This window comes from Drosophila serrata, unplaced genomic scaffold, assembly GCF_035046125.1.
Source record: "Drosophila serrata isolate PLE 108 unplaced genomic scaffold, ASM3504612v1 contig_190, whole genome shotgun sequence".
In the NCBI taxonomy this organism is placed as follows: Eukaryota; Metazoa; Arthropoda; class Insecta; order Diptera; family Drosophilidae; genus Drosophila; species Drosophila serrata.
This window is the reverse complement of record NW_028257088.1, coordinates 1,484,315-1,499,771: the sequence shown is the minus strand read 5'-3', so window position 1 is coordinate 1,499,771 and position 15,457 is coordinate 1,484,315. Positions and strand designations below refer to the sequence as shown.

The following is a 15,457-nucleotide window of genomic DNA, read 5'->3' as shown; positions in this document are numbered from 1 at the left end:
TATATAGACCCCAAATATGCATATATTGTGTGAGTGCCGAGAATGTCCTGGCCCCGGCTAATGACTGACCAAAAAAGCAGCCAAGTCCTGGCCACAATATTGGGAGGCATTCACCCCCGAGGGCAGGGAGCACTGGGAGAAAAAGAACAATCCTTAGCAATCCATCAGATTTCTTAGCCATTTGCCACGCTTAAATTAATGTTTTCTTTGCATTTTTATGCAGTTTAAGTATTTAATAAATATTTAAATTTATTAAAATTACTTTTATATTTCTTTCTCTGTGCATGTGAATGGAGTCCTTAATTTATGAACCCCCGAAAGTGTGGCCCATAATTTGCCACTTGGGCTGCCATACGTGAACCTGGCCAAAAGAGAGTGTTGGGATCTGGCTTTCGGCTGGCAATGTGCAAAGTCATTACTTGACACTCGGCGCAGAATAGCCGATTGTCATGGCCGGATTATTTAAAGATGATAGATGACCGGCAGTTATCGCCTTGTACATATTGCCGCGATCAACAGCTGCGAAATTAGAAAAGCGGAAAATTGACTAGGGACTGGGCCCAGGTAGCATCGCTTTAAGCGGATACATTTTTAAAAGCGATTTAATTAAAGAAATTGCTGCATTTGGAGTTATTTTTTAGAGGAGGCTCTCTCCCTTTCTTTGGCCATTTGCCAACATTTCGCCTGGCCCTCAGGGGGAAATAACGAAACGACGAAATTAGGAAATTACAAAATGAGCGGCAACATAAACATAAACTAAAACGAACTGCCTGGAAGCGACTGGCAAATGGCAAATGGCAAATTTTGTCCGCAATTAAACATAAAACCCGAAAACCCAAAAATGCTCAGACAAACCGCTGACAAATGAACGTGGCTCCGTCGCTTCAATAAAAGTGGCAGCAGTAGCGGCAGCAACATTAACAAGCCGCATTTATTTAAATTAAAAGCCTGGCGCCATTTCAGGTTTGTTTTTTTTATTTTTTTGGCAAAAGATATTCCTGGATTTAGCACCAAGTTATGGGAATTTAAGGGCCTTTTTTTGGGTTACCCCAGAGAGATTATTGCAGAAATTTACTGCCAAGAAAATCACTAGCATAACTGAGCTGGTATTTATAGTTGGAGTGAATAGTTGCCACAGTTGTGGTAGATTTCACTTCCGTTTTGACACCATTATAGCATATTCACCGAACACTCCCAGAAAAGGTCCTAGGGCAGGACTACGGCATGAGTGAATCCCCAGTCCTTGAGAGGTATGGTATTCTCCATCGTTGTTATGTATTGTGCATTATATATGTTTGTCTCTAAAATGCAATATAGCTAAGGGAACATATTTGATCCAACAGCATTTGCACTAGAATTAATCTGCTTTCTGCGGCTTCTGTTCGCCTGTTTGGCCTGAAATTTAACAAAAAGTGAAGCTTGATTTTTGCTGACTACAACAACAACTATTTAACAACAAAACACTATTTACTGATTACAACAACAACAGAAATAAGAATGTACACTAATCAATCGCCAACTGCTATCAGTTGACTTGCGCCTAAAAGATGCTTTATTTTTTGACTAAATACATTTTAAAATCCCCAAAAGTATGCCGTGTTTTTTAATTTCCCCTTAGCGTGTGCGTCGAGCTGCTTCCTCCAGTTAAATTTATATTAACTAAAGCATTGAAAAATATATAAAAAATACTATAAAACTTATGATAATCTTTACCTCTATTTAAATGATAATGTCTCCCCTTTTGCTTAATTTCCCCTGCTCAGTTTCCAGTTTACAGTAGCGAATGCTCCCTTCTATTTCCGCTTCCGGTGAGCCAACTAATCAATGTGTGTTATTGCGACTGCTGCTGGTTGCTGGTTGCCGGCACAGCCATATCCTTTGGCGGCTGTGCATAAATTCTATTGAAAATTAATTAGCGAGCAAAGGCAACATCCTGGCTGAAAAACCTAATTGCCTTTGATTATATATGTCTATCGATACGATACCGAGGCATTAGGGAGAGCTTACTCAATCGCACACACACGCACGAAGTAACAGGATATATATACATATATATATGGGAGGGCGGTTATCCTTGGGGAAGGGAGGACGATATCAGAACCAGAACCAGGACTATAGACAGACATAAGCCACACGCAGCATTAAATTGGCATTAGGTCAGGCCAGTGGACCAGCAGCGCAGGCCTCCATGTTTTTGGCCCGAATTGGATTGAACTCGACTTGTTGTTGTTGGAGTTGTTGTTGTTTTTGGCCAAAAGCAGAGGTTGATGTGGGGCATAACATGCCACATTGTCGCTTTGACTTTTATTTATTTTGTTAGACGCATTTTGAAAAGCCAATAAGCAGCTCTCTGATTGATTATCTGCTGCCCTCTCATTGTCTCCGTGTTGATGTACGGTCCAATACACACACGTAGACGGTACGGTGGGCACTATGGTAAGGTGCACTGGTGTCTACATTAAGAAAAGTGAGATGAAAATTGCAATTGTTAGAATGTAAATAATATAAAATAGAATGTATTACTTCTTTGCTCCTTAATTTTTCAATTTTAATAAACCGAAAGATTTGCATTTTAAATATTTTTAAAACTATCTAGACTAACACAGCCTTAAATAATAGTTTCTTGTTTAAATACAGCATTTTTTACTTAACCATGATTTTCCACAAGGGATTCTATAGCTTTCTCTGTGTGAAAAATAATATCCTTACCACCGAGACACCTCTTTGGCATTATGCCTGTCCATCAGTGGCTCTATATGTTGTTTTTTGTGTTTTTATTTTGTTTCTTTTCCTTTTCGGGGAAGGCGTCAATCAATTTTGAGTGAAATAAATGAGGCTTGTGCGGCATTTTCCGATGCGTACACTTTGGGTCCAAGGCCCGGCAAAGGCTTAAAATTGTAAATTCCTCACACACACACATTAGTATTTCTGGGAAGAGTGGGAGGTGTGCATCCGTTATAAATGGCTGCCATCTCATCAAGGTACCGTACCCAAAATCCCATGACTTTGATGAAAACTCTCAAGTGCAGTGGCAGTGGCAGAGGCAGAGGCAGAGGCAGATTTTCCACCAAATATTTGAGCACTTAACCGGCCCAAGCAGCCAGGGAGTCGGCTTTGGAGGGGAGGGGACAACGCTTTTGGCCAAAGTGCATTAAATATGAATGGAAAAGTGTCGCAACCTTATTTGCTACTGCCACCCCTCAGAAAACGCCCCGGAAAAGTTTCATTTTCCATGTGTGCGGTGTGAAAACTTTGCAGTTTTCCAAATGCAAAATGCAAAGTGTTTTTTGCAGCTCTCAACTTTGGGAAATCACATAAAATGGAAAAGAGGAAGCAGTCCAGGGGATATAATATATTAGTTTAAAGTTGGGAAAATAAATTATATTTTCCGCAACACGTATTAGTTTTTTTTTAATTTTTTTGATTAATAACTATGCCACTAACTGTATTTCTGTTTGCACATTATATTCCCACAGAGAGAGAGAGGTCGTTGCAATCGCAGCCTCGATCTGATTCGTCTCCTGAGATAACACTCGCTTTCCCGGGCCCACTTCGATCTGGGAGAGATAACCCCCGGACTATAGCTACATTTCCCACACGATGTCAGCTTCAGTTTAGCGGCGCGTCTCTCGCCATGCGTTTCGACCTGCACTGGATCGCGCTGCCCCTCCTGATCCTCACCAGACTTCCGGATGAGGCCAAGGCCGAGGCCAGCAAGGACTTCAGTCTGCCCGATCATGTGACGCGTCACATGGCCCCAGAGAACGATCCCTGTCGCGACTTTTATGCCTATGCCTGTGGCAACTGGTCGTCTGTCCACGAGAAGGATCCCTACAGGAGTCTGCTGGAGCAGCTGGACTATGACTATCAGGAGCGGCTGGCCAATCTGCTGGAAGGAGAGTCCCAGTGAGTCCGCTCAGACTGCAGGCGTTTCCATTTATTCAAAGCACTTTTCTCTTCTTCCCAAGGACCTCGGGCAACGAGTCTCGTTTCCTGCAACTTCCTTTTGACTTTTACGGCTCCTGTCGCCGCAACCTGGACATGCCCCAGGTGCTAACCTTCCTCAATAAGCTGGTCACGCATCCCAAACTGGGCAACAACGAGCTAACCGTCGCCCTGACCGCCGCCTTTCGCCTCAAGGTCCTGGTGGAGATGGGCGGCGAGAAGATGAAGAACATCTGGCTGCAGTTGCTCCTTCGCTCCGGCCCGGATTGGAACTCCAATGAGACGAACAGGAAGCCCCTGCAAAGGCATCAGTTTGATCTGCTGTGGCTCCCAACGACAGCAGCGGGAAGGTTCTCCAAGGAGGTCTTCTGGCGGGAAGTGAGCCAGCTGGAGGGGCGCATGATGCAGGAGGACGACGAAGAGGATCAAGAGAACGAGTTAACCGATGACGACGAGTCCCTAGTTGATAGCCAGCACATTCCCGACTTTTGGATGATGCCTTGGCGGACATCCCCGCCCAGCCTCAGATACATCCTGCATATGGCAGCGTTGCTGATACAGAAGCCGCCGGCCTTCCTGATTCCCTACATCCTGCTCAGACTGAGATTTGCCGCAGAAGCAGGGGGAGAAGATGGAGCGGGATTTGCTGGCACTAAGCCCTGGCAGGTGAGTCGCAGCGAGTGCGCCGAGCAGTGCCGCCAACTGTTGAGCCATCCCTCGGTCTGGCTGCTGGAGAAGGATCAGCCCCGGCTGCCGGAGGAGTCCATGCTGCAAGGCATATTCCAGACGTTGAAGCACCGATTTGGCCAGAAGCTGCGGGCTAACAGGAATGACTTCGGACGGAAGAGCCTAAAGTTCCTGCTCTCGAAGTTGGAGCACATGACCCTGCGTCTGAGTATCCTGCCAAGGCAGAAATCGGACCACTCCCTGGAGCGACGGATCGAGCGACATTACCATGATTTGCACCTGAACGCCAGCGATTACTATGGCAACCTCCTGGCCGCCCTGAAACACTCCACGGAGCAGCAGCTGCACAGCCTTCTCCGGCTGTTGCTCCCCTGGCTGGGCAAGGTGCAGACGAAGCGGGGACAACCGCTGCCCGTCGAGGTGCATGGCTTCGGCAGCTTCGGCTCTCCCTTCTACATGCTGTCCACCAACACGCTGGTGGTGCCTCTGTCGCTGCTGGGGCCACCGCTGTACTCACCCGGCCAGTCGGAGCTGCTCTCCTACAGCTCGCTGGGCTTCATCCTGGGGCACGAGCTCTCGCACGGCTTCACCCCGGACGCCGTCCGGATAGACTCTCGGGGCAGGGCGCAAATAGGCATTGGCCTGGAGGTGCTGAGGAACAGGCGCTTCCGGGATGAAGCCACCTGCCTGCGGTTCCGCTTCGGCGCCGAGCAGCTGGAGGAGAAGTTCGCGGACGCCAATGGCCTGGACTTGGCCTACTCGGCGTACTTCGATGCCGCCGAGGGGGATCGCCGGTGGGATGAGAACTCTATCGAACCGGGACCGATGTCGACACAGAGACAGCAGCACTTCTTCCTTAACTTTGCCCAGTTCTTCTGCTCGGATGAGGATAGCTCGCAGGATAACGATGATCATGGCACCGACCGCAGAAGGGTCAACGATGCGGTGGCCAACTTTGAGCCCTTCCAACGGGCCTTCAACTGCTCCAAAAGCTGGTTTGAAAAGAGGTACCGCCAAAGGACTCAGTGTCGCCTGTATTAGCCTTGGTTTCCTTTGTAAAAATAATTCTATTTGATAAACTTATAAATGTGGTAAATAAAGATGATATTTTAAAACAAAAATGAAGAGTATTTTTGGGTTGCCGAAGTAGATTGCAATTGAATTCTCTCTCTTTGAACCGATATTAAACATGACAATAAATAAATTCCCTAAAAGAGTCTTATAATCAAAGAAAGATACAAGTTTAGTCTTCTATTATTTAAAGATCATGGGAGTCCCCTTTCTCACTCACTTACTGTGAAAAGCCAGCTCATACGCTTAGCTGATTATTTAGTTTGCTATCTGAAATGGAAAACAGAAAACGCAATTGAGGGCAGGCAGGCCGTGTGACATTTAATTAGTTTATTTATTTATTCGCAACTGGGGATGCACCTTCGAACTATGTACAAAATCAAAACGGAAACCGAACGCAGCCGCTGTCGTCAGATAAGTATATACGTATAAATAGTTAACACATTCCATTCAGACAGACAACTCTTAGTTATAGTAATTGTTGTAGATTTGCATTAGTTTATGATCGGCTGAAGTGTAGCTTTAGTCGCTTTAGTCGCTTTACACTTAGAACATTTTGAACTGGAAACTGCAATGGTAATCGTATCTTAGTTTGTAGACATTGAATCCCAATTAATGTTGTGTTTTTAGTTACTCTGTTCCTTAGGCTAGTAAAAAAAAGGTGAGAGAACTCTGGGCAAGTCTCGACATCAACTTGAAATTCGTTATGACATATATGTAAGTATTGTATATATATTTTATTATATTGTTTTAATTCACACATTTAAATCGGTAAACGCTGGGGCTCGAAAGGTTTACGAATTTAAATGCTCGCTCCTAGGTCTAGCTACACTTAAACAAACTCCAAAAATATTTTACAAATCGATAGTTAGTTTATGCTTAGGTCTAGCTTTGGGGACTACTTGGATTCCGTTTCTTCTCTGATAACTCTTGAGTTTCCTGTAAGTATTCGGGGACTTAGCCTAGCCGCTATCGTAGGGGGTTCTCTTTATTGTTTCACGCGCTTTTCCATCACTTTTCCCGCTTTCCCGGAGATAAGAACATTTATTAGCTTAGACTCGACATTTAGCGGGAATATAATTGAATATGAAGACATCAACACACAACAAAAACACACGTAGATACGCAGTTGGAACTTTCGTGTTTCGTGTATATGGATTTCCCTATTGGTATTATCCAGCCTTCCCGGCTTTCCCAAGTGGTTGTGGGAAAGTGCCAAGCTGTACATTGATTCAAGAAATCAGACCGAGTGTCTTATTATTATTATTATTATCTTCTCTCAGACCAACCTGAAGCTGGTTCTCTCTGACTCTGTCCAAGGAGGCTAAACCCTCTTGAAACCTTGTGGCTCAGCCCGGGTTTCCGAAGTCCCCTTCAAGGTCTGATGCTCACCATCCACCAGATCCTTTGGGGAATTGAAAAGGGGGCTGGGAGACCTATATGACCTATGGGACTTAGACATTCCTCTCCTCGGCGATGATGTCCATGGTGCTAACTCGTCGCTGCTGGTGCTGCGGCCCGCCGCCTCCACCACTGGTGGCAATGGTGAGGGCACCACCACCACAGCCGGCGGCGACAGTGGTGGTGGTGCAGGTGGTGCGCCGGTGGTCGCTGCTGCCACGCCGCGGCACCAACAGCACCAATTACTAGAGGACCGTCTCGTTGGTGTTGGTGCAGGTGCGGGCACCGTTCACAATCGAGTACTTGGCGGAGCTGTCCTTCTTGGCCACCAGCCGGCCGAGGAAGATCTCCTTGAAGGTCTCGCGGAACTGGCGCGACATGCCGCAGTAGATGCCAAAGTTAATCGGATAGCTGACCACCAGGAAGAAGTTCGTCAGCAGGATGCAGATGTTGGCCAAGCCGTAGTCCAGGAACTCGATAATCAGGGAGCTCACAATGTGCATCACGGTGACCACGGCAATGGGTATCTCGGCCAGCAGGAACACCGACACGACCACGATCAGCATCAGGGTGGTGCAGTTGGATTCCCTCAGCTTCTTGCACTCCTTCTTCCGGTTCTCCCGGAAGAGCAGCTTGCGCCGCTCCTGCGCCTGCCTCATGGCCGCGAACAGCAGGATGTTCAGGGTCACCAAAATGATGCACGGCAGCAGGTGGACGAACAGCACGCGGAACAGGTAGTAGCTGGTGTAGTACAGGTCCACGCCAATGTACTCGTGCACCCACAGCGACGTCTCCAGGTGGCACACCTCCGTCTCCTCGCCGTTCCACTCGATCTCCATGGGGATGTAGGTGCGGTCGAAGAACCGCGGCAACTGGTGCAGGAAGGCCAGCAGGGCGATGTAGGCGGTGCAGCGCTTCACCCGCGGCATTGTGCACCACGTCCTGGCCATGGGGGCGTGGCACACGTAGATGTACCTGCGAATACATTTACGTTTTATTTCATTTCAAAGGGAAATCATACACATAGGATATACCCATTCACATTAAGCCCCAAAATGGACTTTATCTGTAATGGGTTTTTATTCAAAGCCAAAGCCACCCCAGAGCTCCTGTCACAGGACCTTAAACCCCCTACCCCTACCCCTACCCCCACGGACTGGTAACGAGCCTAAGCGCCTTGGCCCAATATAATTTTATTTTATGGCCAGAGTCTGGATGGAGATAAACCAATTTCCCCAGGTGAGAATTTACGATCGCAATGTGGTGACAACGAATTTGGCAAATCCTAATTTGAAGTCCCCCTTCTCTTGCCGATTCTGCCAGGATTCAGCGAAGGAGGATGTAGCCCCGGCAATCAAAGGCCAAAAAAGCTAATCAAGTTGGCGCTTTATAATTTCATAATTTGTGTAATTTTTCAGGGGTCCTCCTCCTGCTCCTCCTGCTCCTAATAATAATTCCTTTCGCTTCCTGTGCCGGCCGGCGGGGAGGAGGCAAAACTTTCCCGGCGACTTATAGTTGGCCAGCAAAAAACAACACACAAAATAAAAAAATAAATAAATAAGAGGGGGGAGAATATCAGCCATCGGGCCATCGAGGCGAACGACGACCTTTGATGCTGCCGCCCTCAAGGACCGCCGCCTGATGGCCTAATTTATGCGCATAATTATGGCCACGCCCACTGCCGTCCTGGCACTTGAAAATGTTTTTCAATCAATCTTTCATTGAACCTTTGTCAAGCGGGGATTTCATTAAAGTTGAAGGCAACAGCAACGGCATTAACGCTAAAACAGCAAGAGCAAGGACCAAGGACCAAGGACGAACAACGATTGCCAGCCGTTTAGGCCTTAAATGGAATTGATATTAATAAATGAATAACATTTGGCTAAGCTTATGTTTCGCCATCCCTTTTTCACCCCTCTCACTTTCATTGTCATTTTAACAATTTAGTTAATTTGTCCTAAAAGGATATCTTTTCTGTCTCTCCAAAAAAAGGGGAAACCCCTGCAAAAGCCACCCTTAAGCCTCAACCCTTCTGGGCAGAGAAATAAACGACAGAATAAATCAATCAAGCAGAGATTCTTCTGTCGAGGGTTATCATCTCTCTTGGGTCTCTTAACGGGCTCTACTTTATAGATGAACAAGTTATGTAAATGATAAGGATCTCTGAACTTAAATGCCAACCCTTGAGGTCCTTTTAGAGGAATGCCCACTGAGGGATTTCTTAAGAGCACTTCTTTGCAGAAAACCATTAGTTTAGAGCTTAAAACATGTACTTCTGTCATATATGTATGAAGTAATTGAATATATCTTTAGCTAAAATTAATTTCTTATATAGATTTTCATTCATAATACCCTCCCTTATCGGGTTAACCCAATTATAAGTATAAGTGCCTCCAATCCTAAACTAATTTCAATCACAAAACTCATAAGGAAGACATTAAATATTTTTAGTGGCCCCGAATGGGTTTTAGAGCCACTTTAAAAGTGTGCCAATGCTCCCAGGAAAAGCCGCTCTACCTATATATATATATATATATATATATATATAGAATATGCTGACTTGGTTTATAATACTTTTTGTATTATGAAATTTTTATGGAGAGGCTTCGTCGTCACTCACTCAGGCAGTTCATTCAGGGCATTATGCGACCCACTTCCCCCTGGCCACTACCCCTCTCCCCTGCCCATCCGAGGGGCCATAAAAACACTTGAAATACAATAAGTTGACAACAGCAGCGGCAGGCGGCAGGCGGCAGGCGGCAGCAACAACAAAATAATAACAATAAACGCTGAATGTTTTTATCGCGCTATTTGTCCTCGGGCAATTTTCAACGCATTTTACAGAGAGAGAGAGAGAGAGCCTGGTCCTGTCCGGAGGAACAGGACCCTTTCCCCTTTCTTCTCCTACATATATACATTATTTAGCTATTTGGTGGTGCAGCATCCCCCTGGAAAAAGAAAGAAAAAACAAGCACCCCTCTCCAGTACCAGCGACCACTTGAAAGCGAACCCAAAGTCGCATAATGGCGCAAATATTTATGACTATTCCCATAGAAAATTCCTTGTATTTTTTTGTTGTTTTTGTTGCGCCTCCAGCACCACTCGGTGGAAATTTATTTGCAAAGCTGTAAAATTTATGATCCCACACATGAGTTAATAGAACAATGCGTTGGCCAAACCGATTTTCAAGTGGCTTCAAGTCTTTCTCCCTTTTCCTGAAGAGGCCTCTGCCCGGCATGAAATTTATGTTGCCTATTTGAAATTAGTTTATTGTTTTCTTCCCTTTGTTCCATAAAATATTTACAGGCTGTCTGTGCATTAGTGGGCTTTATTTATGGCTTTAGTGGCGGGCCAATTTGATTTTAAAGAGCGAGTTGAGTTCCCCTCGGAGCAATGCTCTTCTCAGATGTCTTTTCCATCGATTGATTGTCAGCGAAGGAGTAACTCTCGCATCACTCATACGCAGCGTTGACTGTGCGAAGGTGAGCCCATTTGTTTGTTCCCTCCTCTATCTCTCTCTTTTTCGTTCTCTTTCTCTGTCGCACCTCAATTTCCCTGCCCCACGGGCATGGCGAGAGGAGGCATTGACATTTTATTTTTACCACAAAAACTGATTTATTGCCACCATTGACAAGTCAACGAGTCAGTCGAGGGAAGTCAGTCAGTCAGTCAGTCAGTCTGGCATTTTGTCAGTTCGTCAGTCTGGCAGTCACTCCATTCAGTTACATCTCAATGAGGACAAGGTAACCAAGGCAACCAAAGATGGGCGTGTGAGCCGGGCTCACTTTTATTGGCCTAATTGCATATTTACCTTTGCACGGCGAGGGCCAGAGTTAGCCAAACGGAGATGGTGTGGCACATGGCTGGCATAATCTGCAAGCAAAAGAACCGAATCGTTAGTCAAATATATACTATACATATTCAAGGTGGAAATGTGGGCTTGTCTTTGGGATTAACCAGTACCAGTAGCCAGAAGCAATCATTGCTGTGTGTGACTTTTGGCACACTTTCTGGTCTGTAAAACAAGTGAAAATGCCGAAGCTTACTTTCTATGCACATCGAGTTGGTAAGCCGCACAGTAAGGCATCAAAGTCTTGGGAAATATTGTAAATTCATATTAGGAATTAGGTTTGTGGTCGAAGCAAATATTAATCAATTTCAAGCTGGACAATGGTTAGCTTGCAAAAAGCTAAAATACGCAAATACCAAAGACTAAAATAAAAACATCACTTTCAATCTACTTTATTGAATTTAAAGCTTAGGTTTATTGGAAAATGGGAAGGGAGTAAAACCTTTAGCTTTCCTGAAAGCAGCTTCTTTTCTTTTTTTTTTACCCTTTACAGGGTATTTTAATTTTAGTCCGAAGCTTAAAAGAAAGTGAAGGAGTCATTTCCGACCCTATAAATCATATATATTCTTTATCAGCATCAACAGGCAAATCTTTTAAGCCATCTCCGGCCAAAAAAAAATTTTTTCCGAAATTTTCCATTTTTGTAAAAAAAGGAAAGGGGTTACATCATGAAAATTTGCAAAAATCGGACAAAAATTCACATTTTAAATGGAGTATGCAGTTTTGTTAGCCTGCTAAAAATTAACCTTCTGCCGCTTTCCGAATTGAAATTAGTGCGTTTTTGGCAAAGTTGTGAGATTTTTAAACTTTGTTTGTCGAAAAATTGTTAATACACAAATATTTAAAAACATCGAATATTTGAAGCTTAGTTAAGATTGATTTCCACTTTGATCTTGTAATTCGAATTTCTTTTTCAAATAAAACTACTTATGTTTATACATTTTTAAGCTATTCTCCCTTCAGACACTCATGGCGTATACTTAATTTAAGGGTTTTCACGTTACGTATACGCCACGTATGCTATATTTATCCTAAATCGAAGACTATTTTTATACACTTTCTAGGGATTGTACCTCCAGTCAGAAGCTTGAAACGCAGTAAAGAAGTCATTTCCGACCCTATAAATCATACATATTCTTGATCAGCATTAAAAGGCGAATCTTTCTAGGTATGTAGCAAAGAAAAACATTTTTTGTAAATTTTTTCGAAATTTTATAAGGGGTTACATCGTTAAATTTGTCAAAAATTGATAGAAATTTTAATTTTTTTACATTTCAAATTGAGTATATACATTTGTTAACCTGATAAAAACTAACATATAACAGTTTACCGAATTGAAATTAATGAATTTTTCACTGAGTTGTGAGTTTTTTAAATTCCGATTATCGAAAAAAATTTCATATAAAAATATCGTTAAATATTAATTCAAAGAATGCTAATATTTTTAGCTTATTAATGATAGATTTTTGATTTGATTTCATAATACAATTGCAAACAGTATAGGGTCTTTAAACTTCGACTTTCCTAACTTAGTTTTATTTCTTTTTCTTTATTTCTAAGCGGCTTCCTTCCGAGTCATCATGTTTTATTAAGAATTTAATTTTATTTAAGCTTCTGCAAGTTTCTATGGCCAAGCACTTCCACAAATGATTTCTGAGCCAGCATTTCCCTGCTGAGTTCCGCAAATTAAATGCGATATATCTTGGAGATTGTATATTGAATAGAGCAAAGACCAGGTAAGGTATATAAATATATATATAATATAAAATGTATATATGTATATATTTTATATTTTTATCCCTACTCAAAGGCCCTGAGAAGTCATTCCTTAACCTGTCTGCCAAATCAGATTTGTGGTCTTTAACTGCATTACCTTCGAAATCGTGAGTCTGGCAGCTGGCAGGGCTTACACAGACAGAAAAAGAGGTTGAAATGAAGTCAAAATTAAATCATTATGCAGAGAATCTTTAAAACTTGTAACGACTGCATTTAAATATGTGTATATTTAAATATTTAATTATATTTTTTCCCCAGATAAAGAAGCTACATTTTTCTTGCCCTGCTGGTTGCCCCATTTGTCGGCTCCTCCGGCCAGGTGTCGGCTCCATTTATGGACCGTAATGAGTGCGGCTCCTGTGGCAGACAGGCGGAGCCACTCCGGACGGAATGTGCACAGTAGCTGGAACTGGAGCTGGGGGTGAAGGTGTGGTGTGTGTTTGACAACGGGCTCGGGCCATGCACAATCTGTGGCCTAATCCGGTTTATGTGTCTGCGCTGCTGCTGCAATTACACGGCACATGGACACGGCCAGGACACGGCCAGGATACGGCCACTGCATGCTGGGATACTTTACAATGAAATGGTTAAGACCCCGCCCCCCGGTTACATTAACATGGCCATTATGCGCTGTAGTAAGTCGGCCCAAGTCGGGGCAGGAACGTGCTGCCAGCGCGTATATATAAATTCCAGCTCCAACGAAAATGAAACGTTGGAAATCTTCAACTTTGAGGCTGCTGCAATGGCCGCCTGGCGGTTATTACCGAAACGCCGCTCTGCCAAAGGATGTGAGTTGAATTTTATGGCAGTCATACGCAGAGATAGTCAAAGGACCCCACATCCTAATACCCCCAGCTCCACTCCATTCCCAGTTCCAGAATCCATCCTCCATCCTCCCATCCTCCCGACCCTGAGCCCAGCATGGAATTTAGCTGGTACAAATCCCCAGAGAGTCCACTAACAGCACGTAGCAAATGGCAGGCAGAACCAGGAGGCACAGTGGGTCGAGTTGGCAGGGAAATCCGGGGAGAGTCTAGGGAAATAGTAAAATTGTGGCTGGAAAATGAGAGGAGATATTTTTAAGGGACGAACTATGCTACAAATGATGACCTTAAAGGATGCTTCAGTTACTAGTTTCAGCAACTCTTACTGCTCATTTTCCACTTGGGTTAATTTTCAGTTTCAGTAGGTATTTCTCTTCTTCGAAACCAATTCCTAATGGAAAATGGTGTGAAAATGGGTCGAGGAACCCACTATGCCTCAGCAGCTTTATCGGCTTGACACTACTCCGTTGAAGTGAGTAAACAGTTTTGCTCTAGCCACCCCCAAAATCTGCGCCCTTCGAGTGCCATAAATTGAAAATGTTGATTAATCAAGGCAAACGTGCCGAGGGTCGGTGGTTGGGGGGAAAAGCGGGGAAAAGCTGCCTGGAGTTTGCATGGTAATGGTGGAAAAACGCTCTCGAATGAATAAGTGTTGTGAATGGCTGAATGAATGGGGGCGAAGCCGGAGCAGGTGGCAAGTGGCAAGTGGCAAGTGGCACTGCCATTCTTTCATTATGCTGACAGAAATGACACTCGCAATGGGAAAATCTGGGAAAACGGGCAGGAGCTGAGTGCTGAGAGAGAGCGAGTGTAACGTGGCATCAAATGCGATAACGATAACGATAACGCGACGGGAGCCAAAACAAAGCATCATACATCAGACGTGGGAGACAAAGGCAAAGAAAGATGGGGAGTTTTCCCCGCTTTCCTCCGCTTTTCCCCGATTCCAGCCAAGCATTTTATTTAGGTCAATGAGCGTACTGTGTCTTTTTTATTCTGGGGCGGGGTGTGGGGTCGCAGGAAAGTTGCTTGGAAATGAAAACGTGGCTGGAAACGTGGCCAGAAGCCAAAATAAACAGTTTGCCGGCCCTCCCACTGCCTTGGCCAGCCTTGGCAATTAGTTTGTGGCAAGAAAGCACACACACAGCGGTGGCAAGACCCTCAACGTTGGCAACATAAATGAAATTACCCAAAAGAAAGTTTGCTGAATTCAGTAAATTATTTTGGAAAACCCTTGGAAAAGAAATTTTGAAAATAATGATTCAGATTTCTTAAAAGTATTTAAAATTTTGTTTGCATCAAATTCTTTACTTGTCGAATGCCCTTTGGGTATCAGCCAAGGCATTTCTGTCTTTCAAGCTTAAACTTACTCTTCAAAGACAATAATTATTTGAAATCTAAGAGTTTTCATTAATATTTCCAAAGTTCCAATGAAATTTAAATCAATTTAAGCGAAGTACACATCTTTAATGATACTCGCTCGCTTTTAAAGACTTCTCAGGGTTCTTCAAGTATTTTCTGCCAGTGTAAAACATCCTTTGTGTTGACTTACCTCATTGAAAATACTGTAGGCCAGACACATGGAGACCGGATGCAGGGGCTTATAGTGATTGCCGAATGTGTACATATACCAGAGGCCGGGGGCCGGAAATATAACCGTCAGCATATCGCATATAGCCATGCCTGTAAATGAACAGAGAGAGAGAAAGAGAGAGTGATAGTGTGAGTGAGAGGGAGAGGTAGATGCGGACAAACGAAATGGGAAATTATGGTAATGTTTAATGCAAATGATGCGATTTTCAGCGATTTTCAATGCAAATTTATTGTGTGATTGGACATTGCCACCGGATTCGGATGCCACTGTTTGCGTGTAAAACGATACCGGGCCTTATAATCGAATTCG

At 44.0% G+C, this 15,457-nt stretch overlaps 2 protein-coding genes across 3 annotated transcripts in view; one reads left to right on the top strand and one right to left on the bottom strand.

The window, feature by feature from the left end:
- Window positions 1-3,480: 3,480 nt before the first annotated feature.
- Window positions 3,481-5,753, top strand: frma (fra mauro). Its single transcript, XM_020950515.2, has 2 exons — window positions 3,481-3,906; window positions 3,969-5,753. Exons 1-2 carry the CDS (start codon window positions 3,635-3,637, stop codon window positions 5,671-5,673), a joined length of 1,977 nt encoding a protein of 658 aa, XP_020806174.2. The 5' UTR covers window positions 3,481-3,634; the 3' UTR covers window positions 5,674-5,753.
- A 265-nt stretch (window positions 5,754-6,018) lies between these two features.
- SPR (G protein-coupled sex peptide receptor) overlaps window positions 6,019-15,457 on the bottom strand; it is a 33,669-nt gene continuing 24,230 nt past the window's right edge. For both annotated transcript variants that reach the window (XM_020950499.2, XM_020950500.2), the window contains exons 3-5: window positions 15,107-15,237; window positions 10,916-10,977; window positions 6,019-8,079 (exon numbers count right to left, since the gene is read on the bottom strand). In XM_020950499.2, the coding sequence (XP_020806158.2) occupies window positions 7,350-8,079; window positions 10,916-10,977; window positions 15,107-15,237 (923 nt within the window). In that variant the 3' untranslated portion in view covers window positions 6,019-7,349. The remainder of the gene's footprint in view (window positions 8,080-10,915; window positions 10,978-15,106; window positions 15,238-15,457) is intronic.

Bases quoted from the DNA above. Each gene is read 5' to 3' on its own strand.
- frma (XM_020950515.2), top strand. From the start codon at position 3,635: ATGCGTTTCGACCTGCACTGGATCGCGCTGCCCCTCCTGATCCTCACC. The intron at 3,907-3,968 runs GTGAGTCCGCTC...CTTCTTCCCAAG, and splicing joins CTGCTGGAAGGAGAGTCCCA to GACCTCGGGCAACGAGTCTC.